The sequence below is a fragment of the Nicotiana tabacum genome, chromosome 21 (assembly GCF_000715075.1).
Source record: "Nicotiana tabacum cultivar K326 chromosome 21, ASM71507v2, whole genome shotgun sequence".
Taxonomy (NCBI): Eukaryota; Viridiplantae; Streptophyta; class Magnoliopsida; order Solanales; family Solanaceae; genus Nicotiana; species Nicotiana tabacum.
In genome coordinates, this window is record NC_134100.1 from 89,870,536 (window position 1) to 89,892,289 (window position 21,754).

General features: G+C 35.9%; 1 protein-coding gene and 1 pseudogene across 2 annotated transcripts; both read left to right on the plus strand.

The window, feature by feature from the left end:
- The first annotated feature begins 1,890 nt into the window (after positions 1-1,890).
- Positions 1,891-11,062, plus strand: LOC107789688 (eukaryotic initiation factor 4A-9-like; annotated as a pseudogene).
- A 1,600-nt stretch (positions 11,063-12,662) lies between these two features.
- LOC107789692 (diacylglycerol O-acyltransferase 1) lies at positions 12,663-20,918 on the plus strand. 2 transcript variants are annotated; one of them, XM_016611549.2, is made up of 16 exons: positions 12,663-13,285; positions 13,705-13,785; positions 13,988-14,061; positions 14,147-14,222; positions 14,455-14,522; positions 15,266-15,389; positions 15,561-15,647; positions 16,427-16,528; positions 16,612-16,748; positions 17,726-17,807; positions 17,915-17,935; positions 19,277-19,339; positions 19,895-19,942; positions 20,042-20,104; positions 20,252-20,305; positions 20,428-20,918. In XM_016611549.2, exons 1-16 carry the CDS (start codon positions 12,938-12,940, stop codon positions 20,530-20,532), a joined length of 1,533 nt encoding a protein of 510 aa, XP_016467035.1. In that variant the 5' UTR covers positions 12,663-12,937; the 3' UTR covers positions 20,533-20,918. The 2 variants fall into 2 exon arrangements, with proteins under 2 accessions (XP_016467035.1, XP_016467036.1); XM_016611550.2 differs by lacking the exon at positions 17,915-17,935.
- Positions 20,919-21,754: the final 836 nt, after the last annotated feature.

Consider the following 21,754-nt stretch of genomic DNA (forward strand, 5'->3'; position numbering starts at 1 on the left):
GTGTGAATCTCAATTTTGAGTCGATTTGTTGGAGACTTTAGGCGGTTTAAATTGAAATTTGAGTCAAATTCGAAGTACACAAGATGGACATGGAATAAGATCACGTGTATCACACTATGTATCATTTATGTATCATATATGTATCATATGTGTATCAAATATGTATCATATGTATATCCATGTATACTTGTGTGTGAGATACATGCATGATACATATTTGATATATCCGTCGCAAAAGAATTTTTTAAACTCAATTTTAACTACGAATTTTGATACCAAACCAGTCCAAATCACCTCCAATCTTGCTCAAATTTTGTATATTGCCTCATCTATATATTTTTCAACGAATTCCAACCATACCCATTTAAAAAAAATCTTTTTTTGCATAATCTTTTTTATACTGTTTATCATTGGTAATGAATTTTGACTCCAAACTAGTCTAACTCATCTTCAAAGTTTGTCAAATTTTGTACCCTCGTCTATGTATTTTCAATGAATCGTAATAATACCCGCTGAAAAAAAAAATCCTTTTTTGCCTATGTTTTTTGAATGTTGTATATCATTGATAATTTTTTTTATTCTTGGTAACATGATTAAAATGGCTAGTTGTTGGTAATTAGTATTTTTTTTTTTTGGTACATCCCTATAAGATTCTTTTTTCTAATAGCACTCTCTATCTTTTGTATTTGATTTCTTTTAAGTTCTCTAGAAAATTGGTCAACATTGGCGTTGTTTTCAAACATGTGAATAAAATTTCTGATTTTTTCTTTTTCAGGTTTTAGATTTTTAAAACCAAATATTATTAAATAAGCCTTTCTCATTTTTATGGAAAAAGGAAAGTTTGAAAGAAACTTCGAAAAAATAGGAGGCATATTTTCTTGCATTATATAAAGGGTTCACTTGCTGATGAAGAGGATTATATAAAGTTTGAAAACAAGTTCGGAGCCATAAAGCCTCATACATGTACACGTGAATTCATAGTCTCTCCGTCAAATTAAGTAAGGAATTGTTATACAAATAGCCGGCCAGATTAGTTATACATATACTATTATACATAAATTATATTTATATTATATATTCCGCCGGCTATTTTTTGTTTAAGAAATTAGGTGGGTAACTATTTGGGTTAATTCTTCTTTGTATAATCCATGAACCCTTGGAATATATAAATTACCTAATTTGGCGGAAAGACAATAGGTTTCCGTGCCCATATATATTAGTCTGACCACTTACATTACTGATCCTTACTGTGTAATTCTTGTATTATTAATCCTTAAGTATAATTCTTGTATTATTAATCCTTATATTATGATCTGTGCATAATTATAGCATGTTTGGCCAAGTTTATTTTTGGGCCAAAAGTGCTTTTTTTAGCCAAAAGTACTTCTGGCCAAAAATTGATATGTTTGGCTAAGCTTTTGGAAGGAAAAAAAGTGTTTTTGAGGAGAAGCAGAAGCAGTATTTGAGAAGCAGAAGAAAGTAGCTTCTCTCCAAAAGCATTTTTCTGAGAAACACTTTTGAGAAAATACACTTAGAAGCAATTTTCAAAAGCTTGGTCAAATACTAATTACTGCTCAAAAGTATTTTTCAAATTAATTAGCCAAACACAAATTGCTTCTCACCAAAAAATACTTTTTTAAAAAGTATTTTTGAGAAAAGCATTTCTCAAAATAAGTTGATTTTAGATACTTGCCAAACGGGCTATTAGTCTTCCAACCAAACGACCCCTGTGTTGTTTTGTGTTTGGACGAACGTTTCCTTTTAGGACCGAGAAATAAAACCGACTTTACACAGTTGGAAATAAAATTCTAATTAATATTGGAAGGATAATAAGGAAATCTTAATTAGTGTTTCTTGGGCACCAATCTTTCCTTCCTTTAGCCGCCTAATAGTAAGGATTTCGCAGGCCACTTAACCGCCTCTCCTCTCTATAAATAGTTATTTTTCTCATTATTTGAGATCTTATTGTTGAATAATAATATTGTTGAGAAATCGTTACAACTTTGCTTTCCATTCATGCCAAGTGCAGTTACAGAAGGGTCACAGTTTGATGCTCGTCAGTTCGATGCAAAAATCACTGAATTGTAAGAATAATTGCCTCTATAATTACTTTGTTGCTTTTCAGTTATGATTTTCTTAGAACACGATCCCAAATAAGTTACAGTCGACTATCTGAATTCTCACTTTTTCGTTTAAACTCAACTCATGTCAAACAATATACCCTGTATATATATTCTTACAAGTAGGGTCTGGAGAGGGTAGTGTGTACCCATATCTTATCCTTGCGTCGTAAAGAAAAGTTGTTTCCGATCATAGGCGGACCCAGGATTTGAAGGTTGGGGGTGTATTTTTGCTTTCAACCAAAAATTACGTTGTATATAGGGTACCACTATTAATATATCAATATTTTTTTAAAATATATACATGTATTCATGGAAATTTTGTCGAACTTTTCTAGTGTCAGTGACCCTTCACTTGATAACATAGGTTTCACTTGATAACATAGGTCCGTCTCTGTTTCCGATGGATTCTCGGTTCAAGAAAAGCACATCAACTCATGTCATCATAGCAAATAATAACAATTAATGATAATATTAGAAGTTGTTTAACAAGATTAAACTAGAATTTTTTGTTTTGGCTATACGTAGCGCGGATATTAAATTTTCTTGGTTTTGTGACTTCAGGCTTTCAGGTGATGGGCAAGAGTTCTTTACGTCGTGCGATGAGGTCTATGATAGTTTTGATGACATGGGATTGAAGGAGAATCTTCTGAGAGGAATTTATGCATATGGTTGGCTGCAAATCTTTTCTACTATATATATTGTTGTGCTTTACTAATGTGTATACACGTTACTCTATAGGTACGGTTAGTGGTGGAGCCAGGAATTTGAGTAACGAAATTCAAAATTAGTGTAATGCCTAATATATGAACAGATATTTGAAATAGGCAAAAACGATTTTTTTTTTTATATATAAATTTTTGAATCCCTTTACACGAGGGGAAAATTCTAGTAAAGTGACAAAAGGGGTTTCAAAAGCTTCATTATATCATAGATTCAAATTCCGGATGTGATTGTCTAGTAATTTTGAATCCCTTTGTATCTGTTCCTGGTTCTGCCACTGGTCAAGGGAATTCAATAGTTTATATATATTACCCTTTTTGCATAGAGTAACTATCCGGCAAGTTTGAACCTTTTGAATCCCCTTGTTCAAAATTTCTGACTCTTGCCACTAATTTCGATATGTATAGGTTTTGAGAAACCCTCTGCAATCCAGCAAAGAGGAATTGTTCCCTTTTGCAAAGGTCTTGATGTGATACAACAGGCTCAGTCTGGAACAGGGAAGACTGCTACTTTTTGTTCTGGAGTTCTTAACCAACTTGACTATGAACTGCTGGAATGTCAACCTTTGGTTTTGGCTCCTACGCGCGAGCTTGCACAACAAATTGAGAAGGTGATGCGAGCACTCGGAGATTATCTTGGTGTGAAGGCACATGCTTGTGTGGGAGGAACCAGTGTCCGCTAGGACCAACTCGTCCTTTCAAACGGGGTTCATGTCGTTGTTGGGACGCCTGGCCGTGTATTTGACATGTTGAGAAGACAATCGCTCCGCCCTGATTACATAAAGATGTTTGTATTGGATGAGGCTGATGAAATGCTTTCAAGAGGTGATCACGCCCAACTATGCCTTATAAAAAGGACTAAGCGGTCGTTGCAAATATAATCCGGTTTACAAATTCGGAGTCGAATCCCACAAAGAACTAAGGCTTAGCTACAGCTGTTCAATATTGCAAAGAAACACAAGTTCAAGTAATTTCCTAATTATAAAGATTATAATGTTTATTTTTATCTAATTAACTAACAAATACTAGAAAGTACTAAAACTATCAATTAACATGGATGAAATTATAGACAAGACTAAGGAGGTCTAGAGTTATGATTTCCCCAATCGTCGGAATCCTTTCCGCTACGTTTCCTATAAATTTGCCTAAGTCTTCTCTATCGACCATGAGCACTCTAACTGTCGTAACTCTCTCCCGAGTAATTACCACAATTTACTAGGCATATTCACCCGAATTACGCTAGATGGCATTAAGTACAGCTCACTCAGATCGCACCAAGGTTTCGTTATCCCTAATCCCACCTTTAAACCTCCGTATTGATCCCTCATATACGTTTATGAGTGATGTTGTTCAACAACTACCTAAATATGTACTCTCTCCCGAGTAATACATACTAAATAGGCACAGCTAATTAAGGGCCCTTCAATCAACCACAAGAATAATATAGTTGAACAAATAGAGAAAATACTACGGCAAATCTATATTAACGTAATAAGAAAATCATCCTTCAATAGGTTCCATCAAAACCCTAGATTAGGAAGTTAGCTACTCATACTCATAGTAACAATATCCCAAATATTTTGCATAATTAAAATACAGAGTAAAGATGAAAAGATGTAGAAATAGATGATTCTAACTCCCAAGAGGTGATTCCACCAGCTCTCCTTGCCTCTAGCTGCCCAAAAACGTGGCTGCTAATAAAACCCCCCTTCCAAGTGGTGTTTTAGGTCTATTTATATGTGTAGAAGAAATCCTAAACGTGTGGGGCGGGTCCTAGTCAAACCCGGAACGAATTAAGTCTTCAAAACTCAGATTGGACCTGGCGTTAGGCCTGGTGTCGCCAGCCTAACGCCTGGAATTTGGCTGGCCTCGCCAGGCTAAAGCCTGGTTCAGCCTGGCCTTAGGCTGGCCTCGCCAGGCTAAAGCTTGGTCCAGCCTGGCCTTAGGCTGGCCTCGCCAGGCTATTTCACTGTTCTCGAGCACACTTTCAACGTTTAATTATCCCTTTTGCTCTACTTTCATCTCTAATTCACCTACACATAAAATAGACTTCATTATGCATAAATAAAGTGTAATTTATCATTAAAGCATGTAAAATGCAAGGTACATAATGTACGAATCTATGAAATTATAGCCACACATCAATACCACACACTTAAACATTGCTCGTCCTCGAGCAATCAAACTACACTTATAGATACGACATTTTTAAGCAATTCTCCTAACTCATTACACTAATAATTTTTAAAATAGTTTAAGTACACAAGTGTGACATCCTCGCCTCAAGATTCGACTCACAAATACCATGCCTTATTCACAATTCACTTACTTATTCTAACATGGATGTCAACAACATTACCTTTTCTTTATGAATCATGTGCCCTCACCCAATCAAAGAGATTAGTTCCACACACAATGAATTTTAAGACCGTAGGAACTCAATATAGGAAGAATTCACTCGCTCTCGGAAATAACATTCATATGCTACAAAAGATGTACCATAGGCTTGCCCGTAGTGTAATACTCTACTAATCGAGTTCATTCAGTCTAAGATCAAGTAGGACTTTCATTGGTTGTAATGTAGGCTGCGGGTCTGGTAGGATATATTTGGATATGAGTGACTACACCTCCCTTAAGCACTTTAATACATATACTTTAACACACATCCCATACTTATGTCAAACCATAACTCCACCTTCACCTCAATATATATTAACTCCATATTTCTTTATGCACAATTACATCAAGAGTCACCACTATCAAGGAATATTTTTCACAACAATACAACTAATTTTTCTTTTCTTTCTTTTTTCAATTCAAGTGGCTCTTACTTTTTTAAAACAATGCACCTTTCTCCTTATTTCATTAGTTCCACGCCAAAGCCGAATCAACCACCCCACACTTTAACTTTTACAAAGTTCATAACAATTCAAGTGCTCATGAGAAGTGAAAAGGTTCAAATATATGGTTGATTAAAACAAAGGGGTACGACTTGTAATGTGGTTACCAAAGAAATAAGATTATAGGCTCAACGGGGTTAACTACGGTACATAACATTTAGGTGGGTAAACTTTATATATCTGGCTTAACAAAAAAACGCCTATATCACTTCCTAGACTGAACAATACTACTATTTCGCTTTGCAAACACACGGGGCAAGTTCTAGACATCAAATGCAATGCATAGAATACATACAAAACCTCACACAGACATGGCACATAACTCACTCAGAATTGGTTTCATCACGACGCTTCAGTCAAAGCAGTTAAGCAAAATTAAGAATCTACGATTTAAGGTACTTATGGGAGAGTCAAAACCCGAGCCTAAGTATCACAACCATAGTACTAACTATTCTCAAGGCATAACAAAGCTAAGCGATATTGCTTCAATTCAATTCATGGCACAATGGTTCCTATTCCTAAAAACAAATAAAACTAACTACACCCGGTTCAAACAAAACCCTTGGAAAAGAACCGTGGTACAAAGAAAAATCAAGGGGGGATTGCTACACTACCTAACAAAAGAAAATCTTTTTGTCTTTTTCCTTTTGACTTAAATCCCTCAAGAAAATTGTCTAATAGATCCATCATCAGGAAAAGTCCAATCTTTTCTATTTCTGTTCTCTAAAAAAAAAAAAATTCAATTAAACTAACATAATTAAAATAGCATAGAAAGTCACCTAGACAATCTCCTCACCCCACACTTAAAATTGTGCATTGTCTCCAATGCACGCCATAACTAATAAGAGGGTAAAAGAGATTCTCTGGTAGGCTAAAGGCCGAAGCACTAGCAACTCATGGGTACTCAGACTTCTCCCAGGCTTGGTCCTTCGTACGGGTACCTCACACTTAGTTCCAACCATCTGGTTTGCTGTTGCATCCTTCTAATAGCTTTGCTTTCCATGCTTCTAGAAAAGCAAAAATCGACACTACAAAAATAAAAAATAAAAATAAAAAATAAAATAAAGCAGTAAAGCTGGGTTTCCTCCCAACAAGCGTTTGATTTAACGTCGCGGCATGACACGAATCACTTTCTGCCTCCACTTTGAACATATGAATTGGACCCCAAGTTTTGATTCTGCTCTATGATCATGCTCCTGGGGTGGTGGAATGAATCTGACTGGCCCAATAAAACAATGTAGTATTCTGCACTTCTTGGCCTTTAGATGAGATGTGTATTCCCGACTTTCTGGCAAGAAACATTTCAGAATGTAGGCGCCTTGTTCCTCATTCCTTGACTCCTCAAGTAGCTCGAATGACTCTATTTCTATATCATCATCCAAACACAATGTGGAAAAATGCTTGGAGTGTGGACCAATGCGTTCAACTACATGAGCATTGGGACTATCTACATCCTCAACACTAATGACACTAGAGTCAACTAAATATGTATCTTCAATGTCCTTGCTTGACTCTAGTATCTCTTCTACAATATCGGCATCATCAAATTCTAGTTGGTTGATTTGGTCAAATTCTACTCTCAACTCCTCCATTATAATGGCAATTTCTGCAGCCCATTCGTGCTCTTCTTGGCTATTATCCACAATGTAAGCTTGTTGCACTTTACAAGGTTCAATTAGTTTATTAGCTTGAGCCTCCAAATTGTGAATAGTTGCCTCTTGCCTTTGTATCTGCAGTAATTTCTCATCATATTGTTCCATGAGGAACTTTAACATATCTTTGATCTCCTTCAGGTCAGCTTCCCAAGATTCTTTGTTCTTATTCACTTCACATAAAAATGTAGAACCATCAAAGTAAGGGGTTGGGCGAGGATAAGACATATAAGCACAATCATGAAAGTGATCATATTGACCACCACACATATCACACACATTCCACACATAAGATTGAGTTGGTGCACATAACTCGCTCTCAGGAATATTTTGATAATTTTGCCATGGGTGGTTTCCTCCACAATATGCATAAGGAGGATCAAAAGTAGAATTACCAACATCAAAACTGTCATAATTCCAAGATGCCATGTTACTAAAATCAACAAGTAAAACAAAAATTAAAAAAATCAAATACAAGAAAACAAAATAGAAGTTCAAACTTGCAACCTAGCAATATGTACACCTACATCTATGCCGTTAGTTCCCCGGCAACATCGCCAAAATTTGATCACGCCCAACTATGCCTTATAAAAAGGACTAAGCGGTCGTTGCAAATATAATCTGGTTTACAAGTCCGGAGTCGAATCCCACAGAGAACTAAGGCTTAGCGATAGCTGTTCAATATTGCAAAGAAATACAAGTTCAAGTAATTTCCTAATTATAAAGATTATAATGTTTATTTTTATCTAATTAACTAACAAATACTAGAAAGCACTAAAACTATCAATTAACATGGATGAAATTATAGACAAGACTAAGGAGGTATAGAGTTATGATTTCCCCAATTGTCGGAATCCTTTCCGCTATGTTTCCTATAAATTTGCCTAAGTCTTCTCTATCGACCATGAGCACTCTAACTGTCGTAACTCTCTCCCGAGTAATTACCACAATTTACTAGGCATATTCTCCCGAATTACGCTAGCTAGCATTAAGTACAGCTCACTCGGATCGCACCAAGGTTTCGTTATCCCTACTCCCACCTTTAAACCTCCGTATTGATCCCTCATATACGTTTAGGAGTGATGTTGTTCAACAACTACCTAAATATGTACTCTCTCCCGAGTAATACATACTAAATAGGCACAGCTAATTGAGGGCCCTTCAATCAACCACAAGAATAATATAGTTGAACAAATAGAAAAAATACTACGGCAAATCTATATTAACGTAACAAGAAAATCATCCTTCAATAGGTTCCATCAAAACCCTAGATTAGGAAGTTAGCTACTCATACTCATAGTAACAATATCTCAAATATTTTGCATAACTAAAATACAGAGTAAAAATGAAAAGATGTAGAAATAGATGATTCTAACTCCCAAGAGGTGATTCCACCAGCTCTCCTTGCCTCTAGCTGCCCAAAAACGTTGCTGCTAATAAAAAACCCCTTCCAAGTGGTGTTTTAGGTCTATTTATATGTGTAGAAGAAATCCTAAACGTGTGGACCGGGTCCTAGTCAAATCCGGAACGAATTAAGTCTTCAAAACTCGGATTGGACCTGGCGTTTGGCCTGGCGTCGCCAGCCTAACGCCTGGAATTTGGCTGGCCTCGCCACGCTAAAGCCTGGTTCAGCCTGGCCTTAGGCTGGCCTCGCCAGGCTAAAGCCTGGTCTCTCCTTTTCACTGTTCTCGAGCACACTTTCAACGTTTAAGTATCCCTTTTGCTCTACTTTCATCTCCAATTCACCTACACATAAAATAGACTCCATTATCCACAAATAAAGTGTAATTTATCATTAAAGCATGTAAAATGCAAGGCAAATAATGTACGAAACTATGGAATTATAGCCACACATCAAGAGGCTTCAAAGATCAGGTCTGTTTTCTTTTTTCATGAGTTATCTGTGACATCACATGTCCTGTCTGTCCATATACATGTTAGTACAATATATCTATGCACACACAACTTAAAGAATTCGTTTTTGCCTTATTTGCATAGCCAATTTGCCCAAGATATTCTAGTGTAGTGGGTAGGGGCCGGATTCATAAATTGATTTAAGAGTCTCAGGTTCAAATACTAGCTAGGTAATGATGCTACATTATTTTAACTTCTCAAGTTCATATATTTTGCATGTATGTATCAGGCTATGTATGACTCTCAAACTGCATTTTTGAAGATTTAATAAGATAACCACCTAGGTACTCTGCCGGGGAGTATGTTAGCTTTAAAAAAAACGATACTAGCTAGGGCCTAGGTGTGGCATTCTATTATTTTCTTTTGAATCCCCTTATATAAATTTCTGACTCCGCCACTGCACACAAGGATGTCTATATGCTCACGGCTACAGCTTTGTATTTGTATATGTGTGTTTCATTACAACCTGAACTGCTAGTTACGCTGGCATCTTCTTGAAGTTTGTGTAAATATCATTTGATAAGTTATTATTTTGTACTAGTAAAAGGTTTGCATTTAATGAGATTAATTATATGATACACTGTGCAGAGCGATCCTCGACTGTCCTCGGGGAGGGGAGGGGAGAGGGGGTGGATGAATTAATGAGAAACAATGTGTTCTTGTCCATGGTGCACTTGTACTAATCAGCATGCTTAATTCATGAACTTGTGTATTTCAAAGTTGGCGTTCGACGATTTGTAATATGGGAACTGGTTTTTAAGTTTAGCTTAGCACTGGTGTTCAATTTATCCATGATTTTCTCACTTTTTATTTCATTTTGCGTTGGAGGTCTTTTAATGCTCTACTCTGAAATATGAGTTGAACTATCTTCTTATATTTGCTTTTGTGTGGTGGTTTCCATTTTATATACATTCACTGGATTTCTTAGGATGTCTTATTAGTCCAAATTATTCTCTGATAGCTTAAGATGAATTTTTTCTGCGGTGATTCTCTAATATATATACCCCTTTTTTGTATCCAGATTTATGATATTTTCCAGCTCTTGCCTACTAAGATTCAAGTTGGTATTTTCTCCGCTACAATGCCCCCTGAGGCCCTTGAGATCACAAGAAAATTCATGAACAATCCTGTGAGGATTCTTGTGAAGCGCGACGAGCTAACTTTAGAAGGGATCAAGCAGTTTTATGTAAACGTGGGAGAGGAAAAAGATAAGCTTGAAACACTTTGCGATCTATACGAATCATTAGCTATTACACAAAGTGTGATCTTTGTGAATACTCGTCGCAAAGTTGATCGGTTGACAGAGCAGATGAGCGAAAGAGATCACACCGTCTCAGCCACTCACGGTGACATGGACCAAAACACGAGGGACATAATAATGCGCGAGTTTCGTTCTGGTTCTTCTCGTGTTCTTATCAGCACGGATCTTTTGGCGCGAGGAATTGATGTTCAACAAGTCTCGCTTGTCATGAATTACGATCTTCCTACTCAGCCTGAGAATTATCTGCATCGTATCGGACGTAGTGGAAGATTTGGTAGAAAGGGTGTGGCCATCAATTTTGTAACAAGGGATGATGAAAAGATGCTGTCTGATATTCAGAAATTTTACAATGTGGTGATTGAGGAGTTGCCTGCAACTGTTGCTGATCTCCTGTAAACAAGATTTTTCTTGTTCATTATTTTCTTGCTTTTGTTGTTTTACCTTTTTCTTCTAGTTTGCATTAGAATTGTGTAGTCCATTATTATCTTATGTAGTAATGACTTAAGCTAGTTTTGTTTTTACATCAAGGGTTGTATCTGAAATACATTGTCTCATAGCATTCGTTTATTATTAGTACTCCCTCCGTTCACTTTTACTTGTCATGTTTTGACTTTTCACGCCTCTTAAGAAATAATAAATAAAGTGCATAATTTACCATGATACCCATATTAATTGATGCATATTTTTAATAGTTTTGAGAAAATAATTTGAAATGAGTAATATAATTAATGTTGTGGGTATAACAGAAAAAAAGAAATTGTCTTCTCTTGATATGCTAAAAGTGACAAGTAAAAGTAAAAATCTATTTTTAGAATACTGGAAAAGTGAAAGTTAACGGAGGGAGTATTTTTCATATACATGCTTTAAACGGAACTTCTACTGGTTATCAACGAAACAAGGAGCACTTAGTTAATGGTATAAGGACTTGGTTCTATGGTATAAGGATAGTCCGGTGCACAAAGTATCTCGCCTTCAAATTATATAATATTGTCCTCTGATAAACTTCTAGTCTATTATTGATCCGCTATTACGGAAACAAAAATCTCATTTTTACCCTTGACGCCCGAAAAAGGTCCAACCTTAGTATGACTTTAGATCATAGTTAAACGTTGAGTAATAAATTTGAACCTTTTTTCAAAGAATTTGGACATCCACCCATTATTATTTTATATTCTATTACGCATAAAATTTTGCATAACCTAATGTCAATATCTTAATACGACCAACTAGGGATATTCATAAAAACTCGAAAAATCGAACCGAACCAAACCGACTAAAAAAATCGATACTTTTTCGGTTTGGTTTGGTTTTGGTTTTGAATTTTAAAACCGACCAAATTTAGTTTGATTTTGATTTAATTAAAAAAATAACCGAAAAAAATCGAACCAAACAGAATATAGAAGTAGCTATTTAAAATTTATTATTATACCTATATATTTCTATACAAAGTTTCTAAAATTTTATGTTACATTTCAATAATTTGCACTTTTAGTCTAGTTCTTTGGTATTATAATAATCTAGTTCTTTGCCTTTACATTCTAGTTTGATTAGTCGCTTTCTTTTGCTAAGTACAAGAATTTATTTCATGTTAAAAATAATTTATTTTTAATTGAGTCCTAAAATTATTCATCACTATTTTGTTCAATTATCACCAATATATCTTGGTAAATGATAGATTTCTCAAAGATAACTTGGTCTCATAATGCTATGTTGAAAATGTAGTCGTCGGAATATGTGTTTGATAGTGTATATCTCATATTTAAGGAAAAAACGATAAATAATCGAAAAAACCGAAAAATCGACAAAAACTGATAATCGATAAAAAATTGACTTAATTGGTTTAGTTTGGTTCCAATATTTAAAAAATCGACTTATTTAGTTTGGTTTATTTTTAGGAAAAAATAGATCGAAATCGAATCATAAATAGTGGCCAACCAAAATTTTCAGTAATTACATGTTCCAAAAATTTCTGGTGTCGCCAACCAAACACAATGTAAACGCGGGTATTTGTTCTGGAATTCCCTATAAGAAACTTCCTAGCCGCTCTAGTCTGACTATATTATATTACAACAGATTGTCGTCACGTTCTTCTCGAATTCATGGCTCCACACACCTTCCCCTACGTATATTCCTTAACAATATACTATATAACGAAAAACAGTTCTTTTACATCTAAAGTTAAAAACCCGCCTTTTTTAGCACACGCTTATCTCCATCCCTTGACTATTATTCATCTTCTTTCTACAGTATCCTTTTCAATTTCTAGTCAAATTCCATTCTCTTGTACAGTTTTTCCCCCGAAAATTCGCTATTTCTGTCGAAATTTCCATCACTTTTCTGGTGATTTGTAGAAGTAATAAAGCGATCGATGACGATCACGGAGTCGCCGGAGAGTCTTACGTCATCGAGCGACGACAACAGCAACCTTCGAAGGCGACGTGGCGGCGGTGCTAAAGCTGTGGAGGATGTGACGGAGTCGGATTCGAGCTCCGCGATGGAAGCTTCTAGTAGCTCGGATGACGTAACAGGTGACGGTGGAGATGGCAGGTTCAGCGATGGAAATGAAATTCAGGAGGAGCAGAACGATAAAGTTGAGAATGAGGAGCAGAGAAAAGCAACCCAAACGACGCCGTTGAAGTATGTTTATAGAGCGTCGGCGCCGGCTCACCGGCGAATCAAGGAAAGTCCTCTCAGCTCCGCCGCCATTTTCAAACAAGTATGCTCTTCTTCTTAACTCTTTTGACTTTGTTTTTTTAAAAGAGTTTAAGTTGTGTAAAGATTCTTTTACTGTCTCTTAAAAGGAAATAACAATTAATTTTATTTAATTAAAGCTACAATTGTTAACCTATAATAAACGGTTCGCAACATAATATAGCAGGTTAAATTGCACGAATGGTCAGTGTATATAATGATTGGCTGATGTAATTTTTGGTTGAATTCAACTGATGAAAGACTGTTAAAAGGTAGAATCTCAAATTGGTGTTATTTGGAGTTGCATTTCAGATGTCTGACGAGTAATTTCTAACGATTTTATCACCCAACTACATGCTCCTTACATAAAACGTTAGTCTGAATTCCCCATAATTAAGCGGTTGTGGAGCTCTTTTCTAATTTAGTTCGTGCATCTTGTTGTAGAGCCATGCAGGGCTACTCAATCTCTGTGTAGTGGTGCTTATTGCCGTAAACAGCAGGCTGATTATCGAAAATTTGATGAAGGTACATTTCTTTCTCTAATGTCAGTCCTCTGTTCCATTTGGCTAGTCAGCGGGAACCTTCCCGATGTATGATGCATCTTTCTCAATTGCCGTCTCTAATCCCTGTAAGGTTTTAGTAGCAATAGGTTTATAAGTTATGACTATATTTCAGAGGGTTCTTAGTATTCATGTTGCACATGACAAACTCTTGACTACTATTGCAGTATGGCTTGTTAATTGGGTCTGGCTTCTGGATTAGTTCAACATCATTAAGAGATTGGCCAATTCTGCTGTGCTGGTAGTGTTCTTAAGCCCTTTTGTAATCTGGTTTTTATGCTGACATTATTTAAGATAAAATATTAAATTTGTTAATGTGCTTGCAGTCTTAGTCTCCCAATTTTCCCTTTTGCTGCTTTTCTTGTCGAGAAGCTGGCACAGAAGAAGTATATGACTGAACGTGTAAGTCAGAGTAACCTCCTCTTTTCTTCCCTTCATCTTATGTTAATCTTCAATATCAATGAAAAGAGTCTGCTCAGACATGGATGAGTCACACTTCAAGAAGGTTTACATTGGACTAATTCTGGCTCTTGTGACCTGTCCTTCTTGGTGTTTTCACTCTTTCAACTCATGTTACCTTTTATTGTATTTTGACTTTAAGTTTAGCAAGTGAATCTTCTAACTGAACTTGCAGGTAGTTGTCGCTCTTCACATAGTTATAACAACAGCTGCCATTTTGTATCCAGTATTGGTTATCCTCAGGTTTGTTCTCATTCTGTGGTCATGAAACTTTGATAGATACATCCTCTTAAGAAGGCGCTCAGCCAGCCTTCACTGGCGTGTGTGTGTGTGTGTGTGTGTTTTAAAATTGAGACATTGTTATGGTAGATTTGGTGAATGTTAAAAAAATGCGGTATTATCTGGGTTTTAGAAGTTGTTGCTTATGAGTTAATTTTGATTTCAAAGTTGGATTTTCGGTTTAGAGCTCGTCTTTAAACATTAAGCTATTGCATATGTGGATTATTAAGGAAGCTTTATAGATGAATTAGGTTGGAAAATAGAAAGTTAGTAAAAGAAAATTAATCATGGATCTGAATTAGAAATTTGCTGCATGGACAAGGGGACAAGTGAATAATTGCTAATTCAGAGATTTAAAACAATTTGTGAACTTAAATTGACATCATTTTTACTTCATATATATCAACAAATTGCAGCTACTTAATTTTTTGGTCCATATAGGGACTGTTTATGTAGAATTATCATTTCTGTGTTACATATACTTTTTTTTCTTCATTGCGCTTTTCTTCACTATAGCTAGTGGTTGCCTAAAGTCTGACAGACTTGGTGCTTTTCTACACTTTTTGCCTTTGATTACACTGGCTCAGATAGCCGCCCGTTGAAACTCAGTTGAAATTTAAATTGTGAGAGAATCTTCAATTATGTTCCGTACTCTATTTTATTGCTAATATACATTGTAGTGAGTCAAAATGTTTTAAATTTCACAGGTGTGATTCTGCTTTCCTAGCGGGTGTCACATTGATGCTTTTTGCTTGCGTTGTGTGGATGAAACTGGTTTCTTATGCACATACAAGTTATGATATGAGACAGCTTGCGAAATCTGTGGATAAGGTATGACTAGTTTATTCTTTGTCGTGGGTCCCGAAAATCTGATCTTGATTAAGGCTTCATTTCTCGTGAAAATGTTCAAGACAACCAACTTTTCTATTTAAACTATGGTATCCTTGCTGCAATTCTGTTGCAAATATGAAGTCTCTCATATTAAGTTTTAAACGTTTTCAGGGTGAACATTCAGATGTCAACTACTCATACGATGTTAATTTCAAGAGTTTGGCTTACTTCATGGTTGCTCCAACTTTGTGCTATCAGGTAGGATTAGCTGACCCTTCCAGAGTAGTTGTCACTGATTTCATCCCCCGGCAGAGTGCTTACTACATGTGCATTATAGATCAGCATTTTTTGTTTCTCTAGATTCACCAAGATTTATTTACATGACTATGTCGAGCAATTTAGTTCGATGTTTAAAATTGTTCTGTTTTCTGCCGAGTCTGCATGGATTTGAAGAAATTGTGGGTCTTTTGATAGTACTACCTTCCATGTGATTTTATTGCATAGCATGTGGACATTTTTTCCAGAATTGTGTCTGTGCTAAAAATAGGGGGACTATGCTTTGAACCCGTTATTTTCTCTTCAAGTTTGTACTCTGAAGCATGTCCTGGCCTGAATTATTCATATGCATGTTAAATGGTGAAGCAAATTGGATGTGCTTAAATTATGCTAAAAGGATCAAATTGCAATATCAAACATTGCTATGGCCCTTGGACACATTTTTCCAGTCACGTGCATATATTCTTATGGAGCTGTAGTTAGTATGCCCATCTGCTTTTGTTCGCAAGTACTTGTATTTCATACTGTATAATACTTGAATGTGGTCTGCGCAGATGCAATGGGCTACAGTTAGCGAATACTACAATTGAGGCCCCTCTGGTCCTTTTCCCGTGGATTATAGACCCATTTCTTTCATAGTAATAGGAAATCAATTATCATCAGTAATATAACAATGAAAATTCCCTTTTGATCAACTTTCTCTTACTGTTTGTTTCATCAACTCATTATTTTTTGGATTATGTATGTTATCTTATCTGAAGCTTAGTTATCCTCGCACTGCATGCATTCGAAAGGGTTGGCTGGCACGCCAACTCATCAAGCTGGTAATTTTTACAGGATTTATGGGATTTATCATTGAACAGGTAACTTCTCTTTAGCTTGACAACCCAATGTGCCTTCTCTCCTGGCAAAGCAAAATATATTAACCTTTGCATCTTAATGCCAGTATATTAACCCAATTGTGCAAAACTCACAACATCCATTGAAAGGAGACCTTTTATACGCCATCGAGAGGGTATTGAGGCTTTCACTTCCAAATTTATATGTCTGGCTCTGTATGTTCTACTGCCTCTTTCATCTTTGGTATGTTCTCTGAATTTGATGTATAAATTTAGTTTGCTTATGAATTTTATTTGTAGATCATTGTCTTTCTTGCCATATTTTTTGGTGTCGCAATCTTATTTGCAAGGTATTTATACTTTATAGTAAAACAAGTGTGTGTTAGGAACATTCTTGCTGTGTATTTGTCATCACGCTTTCCTGTATTTTCATTTCAAGTATGTTTAACTAAACTGTTCCATGTCACTTATTAACCATTTAAAGCGCACATCACATTGTACTTGATCTGGAGTGTCTAAATGTTGTGAGTGCTGAGTAGAGGGAGAGAAAAACTGAAGGATCAGAAGGTGCAAAATGGGATGGTAGGTGCTTAGTAAGCCTGAATGGTTTTAATCCAGTAATGTTCTTTTCCTCCTTTATATCTATCCAAACCAACGCATGGGTAGCTGCCTGTTAAATGCCGGAACTGAAACTTGAATGGGTGTACTGCAAGATGAGATAAAGTTCCTAGGAAAGAGGAGTGTGCATTTAAGTTCTCAATAACCTAATTCTAACTATTAAGACAATTGGTTCACATTAGACCTCATATCACAATTGGGTTTTAGAATAATGTTTTCTTCATCAAAGGCCAAAATCTGCACCTGATGTTTGCATTAAACTTGTGTGTGTTTTTGTTAGTGACATAATCGCTTTTATGAGATTCTATGTTATTATTTCATGCTTCATAGTGAAATAAAAAAATTATGTCCATCCAGCCCAGTTCATGATGTCACCATGGTGAATCTGTGAAAGTCCATAGACTTCATTTTGGTTATAGTTTATCTGTTTGCTATACTCCTAGTAATGGATCTCGTGTAAGATTATGAGAAGCTTCACATTTCAGGATAGAACACCAGAACTTGTTCTGTTATATCTGAATAACTACTAAAATAAATATATGGATTATGTGTTCTTGCACTGCAACAGAATGAATTCTATTTACATAGTCCATTTCTTTGTAGGCTAAATATACTTGCGGAACTTCTGCTATTTGGGGATCGTGAGTTCTACAAAGATTGGTGGAATGCAAAAACTATTGATGAGGTAAATTAAAATATCACATTACCTTGTTCTTTTTGGTTCTGCATCCCAACAATTCAGAGCTTGCTGGGATTTCTCATTTATTTCTTTTGTGTGGTTGCTGTTATCAGTATTGGAGACTCTGGAATATGGTATGTAATTCTTCCTTCTTTTTATGTCATTGCCTGATTTTTATGCATGCAGAAAAGATTTGTTTGTCTCGTTACCTAGAACTGGAAATTTCAGAAGACCATTGATGTTTCAGTCTTGTGATAAATGGCGTTACAAATCCTAATTGGTCATGTTTGGACTGCTCAGCTTTGCATTGGGGTAAATTTTGCAGTAACACAAGCGGATGTTATAGTGTCTAGCTTGATCTTGGACATATGTGAACCTATTATAACAGAAGTCTTACCTGTTTCCGGTTGTCTGGCTAGCTCTTGAGAAGAATTGAAATGTCTGACATTCAATGAGTCTCTGAAGGATGAAAGTGGAAGCCTGGAGGGGGGGGGGGGGGTTTCTTGCTTGAGAGTGTTTTTTCAATGAATCTGATGCCCGCAAAATCTTTGCTTTTCCAGCTGTGTAAGCCTTTTTCTCGCCTCTAATTTTTCCTGATAAAATGTGATTCCTTATAAGCCTCGGGCAAAGGGAGACTCATCAAAGGGTTTCATATCTATGTTTGTGTTCTGTTTGTTAATATGACGGTGGTATCAGCTCACCAACCACCATTGGTATTCAGCATTAGAGAAAGTTAAATAAGCGGTATTGCCATCTATTACTTGATACTTATTTAGTTGTTGCAAACATTTTTGTGGTCTCCCTTTGCTGTTCTTTAGTCCTAATGGAGAAGAAAAAGGAATTACTCTTACGACCGTATTGATTTACTGTAATATAAACTTTAGCGGATGATCTGACACTGCAACTATGAAATTGACATGAATTTGTAAAAGTTGTTGAAAATTGGTCCGAACATATATTAAATAAATAAATGTAGAATACATGAAAAAGATAGTAGGGCAACGATCATTGTCACAAGGAGAAGTGAGGTATTTGTTTAGATACCATTTACTATAAATTGAAGAGTATTAAGGAAAAAGGTCTAGATTTTGTCAATTAAACGGCTGCTGCAAGTCTAGAATTTTCTATGATTTTCTAAACTAATGTAAACGGTTTCAAAAGTGAACTTAAGATTATATCTAATGCTGAAAAGTAAACCAAAAACTTAAGAAGCACCAGATCAAGTGGGACAGAAAGATTGTTCAGATCTTCAGATAAGTGAATAATCCTACCCTTGTATTTTCTGGACACAATTTTATTATGTCTAGATGCTGCACAGTATCTCCTTTAGTGGGTAGATGCAATTCATATCTAGGGGAAACTGGTAAAGAGGGACAACTTGTCTTTGTACGCACTTGTTCGGTTTTGGTTTAGTCTTTGATGATTGTCAAACATTTTTTTGACAATAGTAACCCAAGTATTGGTGACAACTGCAGCCTGTACATAAGTGGATGGTTCGTCACATTTATTTCCCATGCTTAAGGAATGGCATACCTAAGGTACTATCAGACTTCTCTTGTTCTAGATACTAATTTGTTTTTAATTATCTTTTTTCTGCTTAATTTGTAATCTTTTATGTGCTATTAGTTTCTTGATATATACAATATACTTGACATGAAAGGTGTCACCTTAATTGTCATTATCTTGGCGTGCAGCCATCTATATGCACTTACTTGATCTTGTACTTACACTGCTCTTCTCAAAGAACTAAAATAATCATAGCACTTTAACCTTGCATCCCAGAATGATTTTGAATTACCAAGTTTCGAGTTTATAAAGGTTATAAACTCGTAAGATTACATTTAACATTAGACCTTCATGAAGTACTTTTTTGGGTTGACATTATGCTTGATATTTTTCATGTCGTTATTTTTATTTGTCAGATACTCAGTTTTTTGGTAAGTGTATGCCTGGTGTAAAGCATCAGCGTTTGCTGCTTCACATGATTTTTCCACTTTCTACTTTGACAGAAGTTTGGTTCTTACAATTTGTATCCTATTCCTTATTTCATGATCTATTGTGTTAACTTAATTGCCAATGAATTCTTGGTGCAGGGGGGTGCAATGTTGATTTCTTTCTTTGTATCTGCTGTTTTCCACGAGGTACTTCCATCTTTTATTTTTAGAGCAGAAGCAAATAGTACAGCTTATGACAACTCAAAATGACTGGCTTTGAATGACATGTGATGCTGTTATCTTCAGCTGTGTATTGCTGTTCCTTGTCGACTTTTCAAGTTCTGGGCCTTCTTTGGAATCATGTTTCAGGTAATGGTGTTTAACACACGCACATGCGTGTATGTGTATATATTGGTATAACAAGGGAGCTCTAATTAGTAAATACTTGATCGGAAGACTTGTATCTTCATTGATCTGTATGAGTTACTGACATGTAGTGGTGTTTTCTCTGATCAGATTCCCTTGGTCATACTCACGAACTTCTTGCAAAACAAGTTCAAAAGCTCGAATGTATGTCTTCCTGCGCTGTTATTCTCATGAGCTTAAGATAATTTATTCTCTTTTTACTGGTAACTTTATGTTGAGAAGCCAATTAAAGAAGTATGATATTCATAATGCGGCAACTGTTTCAGGTGGGCAACATGACATTCTGGTGCTTTTTCTGCATTCTTGGTCAACCAATGTGTGCGCTTCTGTATTACCACGATGTGATGAACAGAAAAGGTAGTGCTAGTTAAGCTTCATCAGAACGCTTTGAACTGTCCAAGTGCTAAGCTAGTCCCCCGGGAGGGAGATCGGTAAAAAACTGCATCAATTGCTATTGCCACGAGTAAGTTCCTGATAAGGAATACCTGCTGTTTTACTTGTCTGCTGAAATGGATCGCATCACGTTAAAATCCTTTTGTAAATGTGATACTAGGGAATAGAGCAGAGTTGTTGCTTTGTACTATATCACTCTGTTAACATTGAAAAAATGTATATCATTCTTGATTAATGTAAGTGTAATAGTTTAGTTTAGAAAGTATCACAAAAGTAAACCAAGTTGGGAGACTTTGAAATTTCCCTATTTAATATGTCACATTCATAATGGTCAATATATAGTAAACACATTCACTTATTGTCATACATGTTTATTATTTGCGTACTTGTTATTGCTACTACTTTTATCCATCCTATATATAGGGGAACCTTGGAGTAACAGTAAAGTTGTCTCCGTGTGACCTATAGGTCACGGGTTCGGGCGGTGAAATCAACTATTAACCCTTGCGTTAGTGTAAGCTGTCTATATCACACCCCCTTAGGGTGCGACCTTTCCCGAACCCTGCGTGAATGTAGGATGCTTTGTGCATCGAGCTGCCTTTTTACTTTTATCCATCATATAAATTAATGAACATGCTGAACTTATGAAGGCTTGTAAAACGACTGAGGAAGAAAGAACATGACGGAATTCAAATTTAATATGTTTTGCTGTGGTTCAGCTCAGGGAACAGTATACAACTTTGTTTTAAGAAATGTTTTTACGACTTAAATTCAGAAAAGATAATGTATATTATAACTTAAGATTATAGTCTATAGACTCTGCTTAGCCGGTTAGTAACCTCCTCCTACACCTTGTAAGTACCACCACTACCATCGACATAACCAAAAGGTGACAAAACCAATAGTAATCGGCAGCTTCACATGAATAATATGCTCCTAAATAATTCAAATAAATTCTACATTTGGACATTAAAAACGATAGGTCGAACAAATTAAGAAATTTATGCTTCTGTAATGGAAGACTTCAAATCCAATTCATCTAACGAGTGGTCAAGAACTCAACTAGAAAATTTCGCTTATGTTGCTAGTGGAGCTCATGTTAACCCCACCTCAAACCCAAGTAAAAATCACGACCTCAGATGCTACAGTAGTAAAAACTTATCCGTACCAAGTGTTAACACCAAACCAACCTCAAACCCA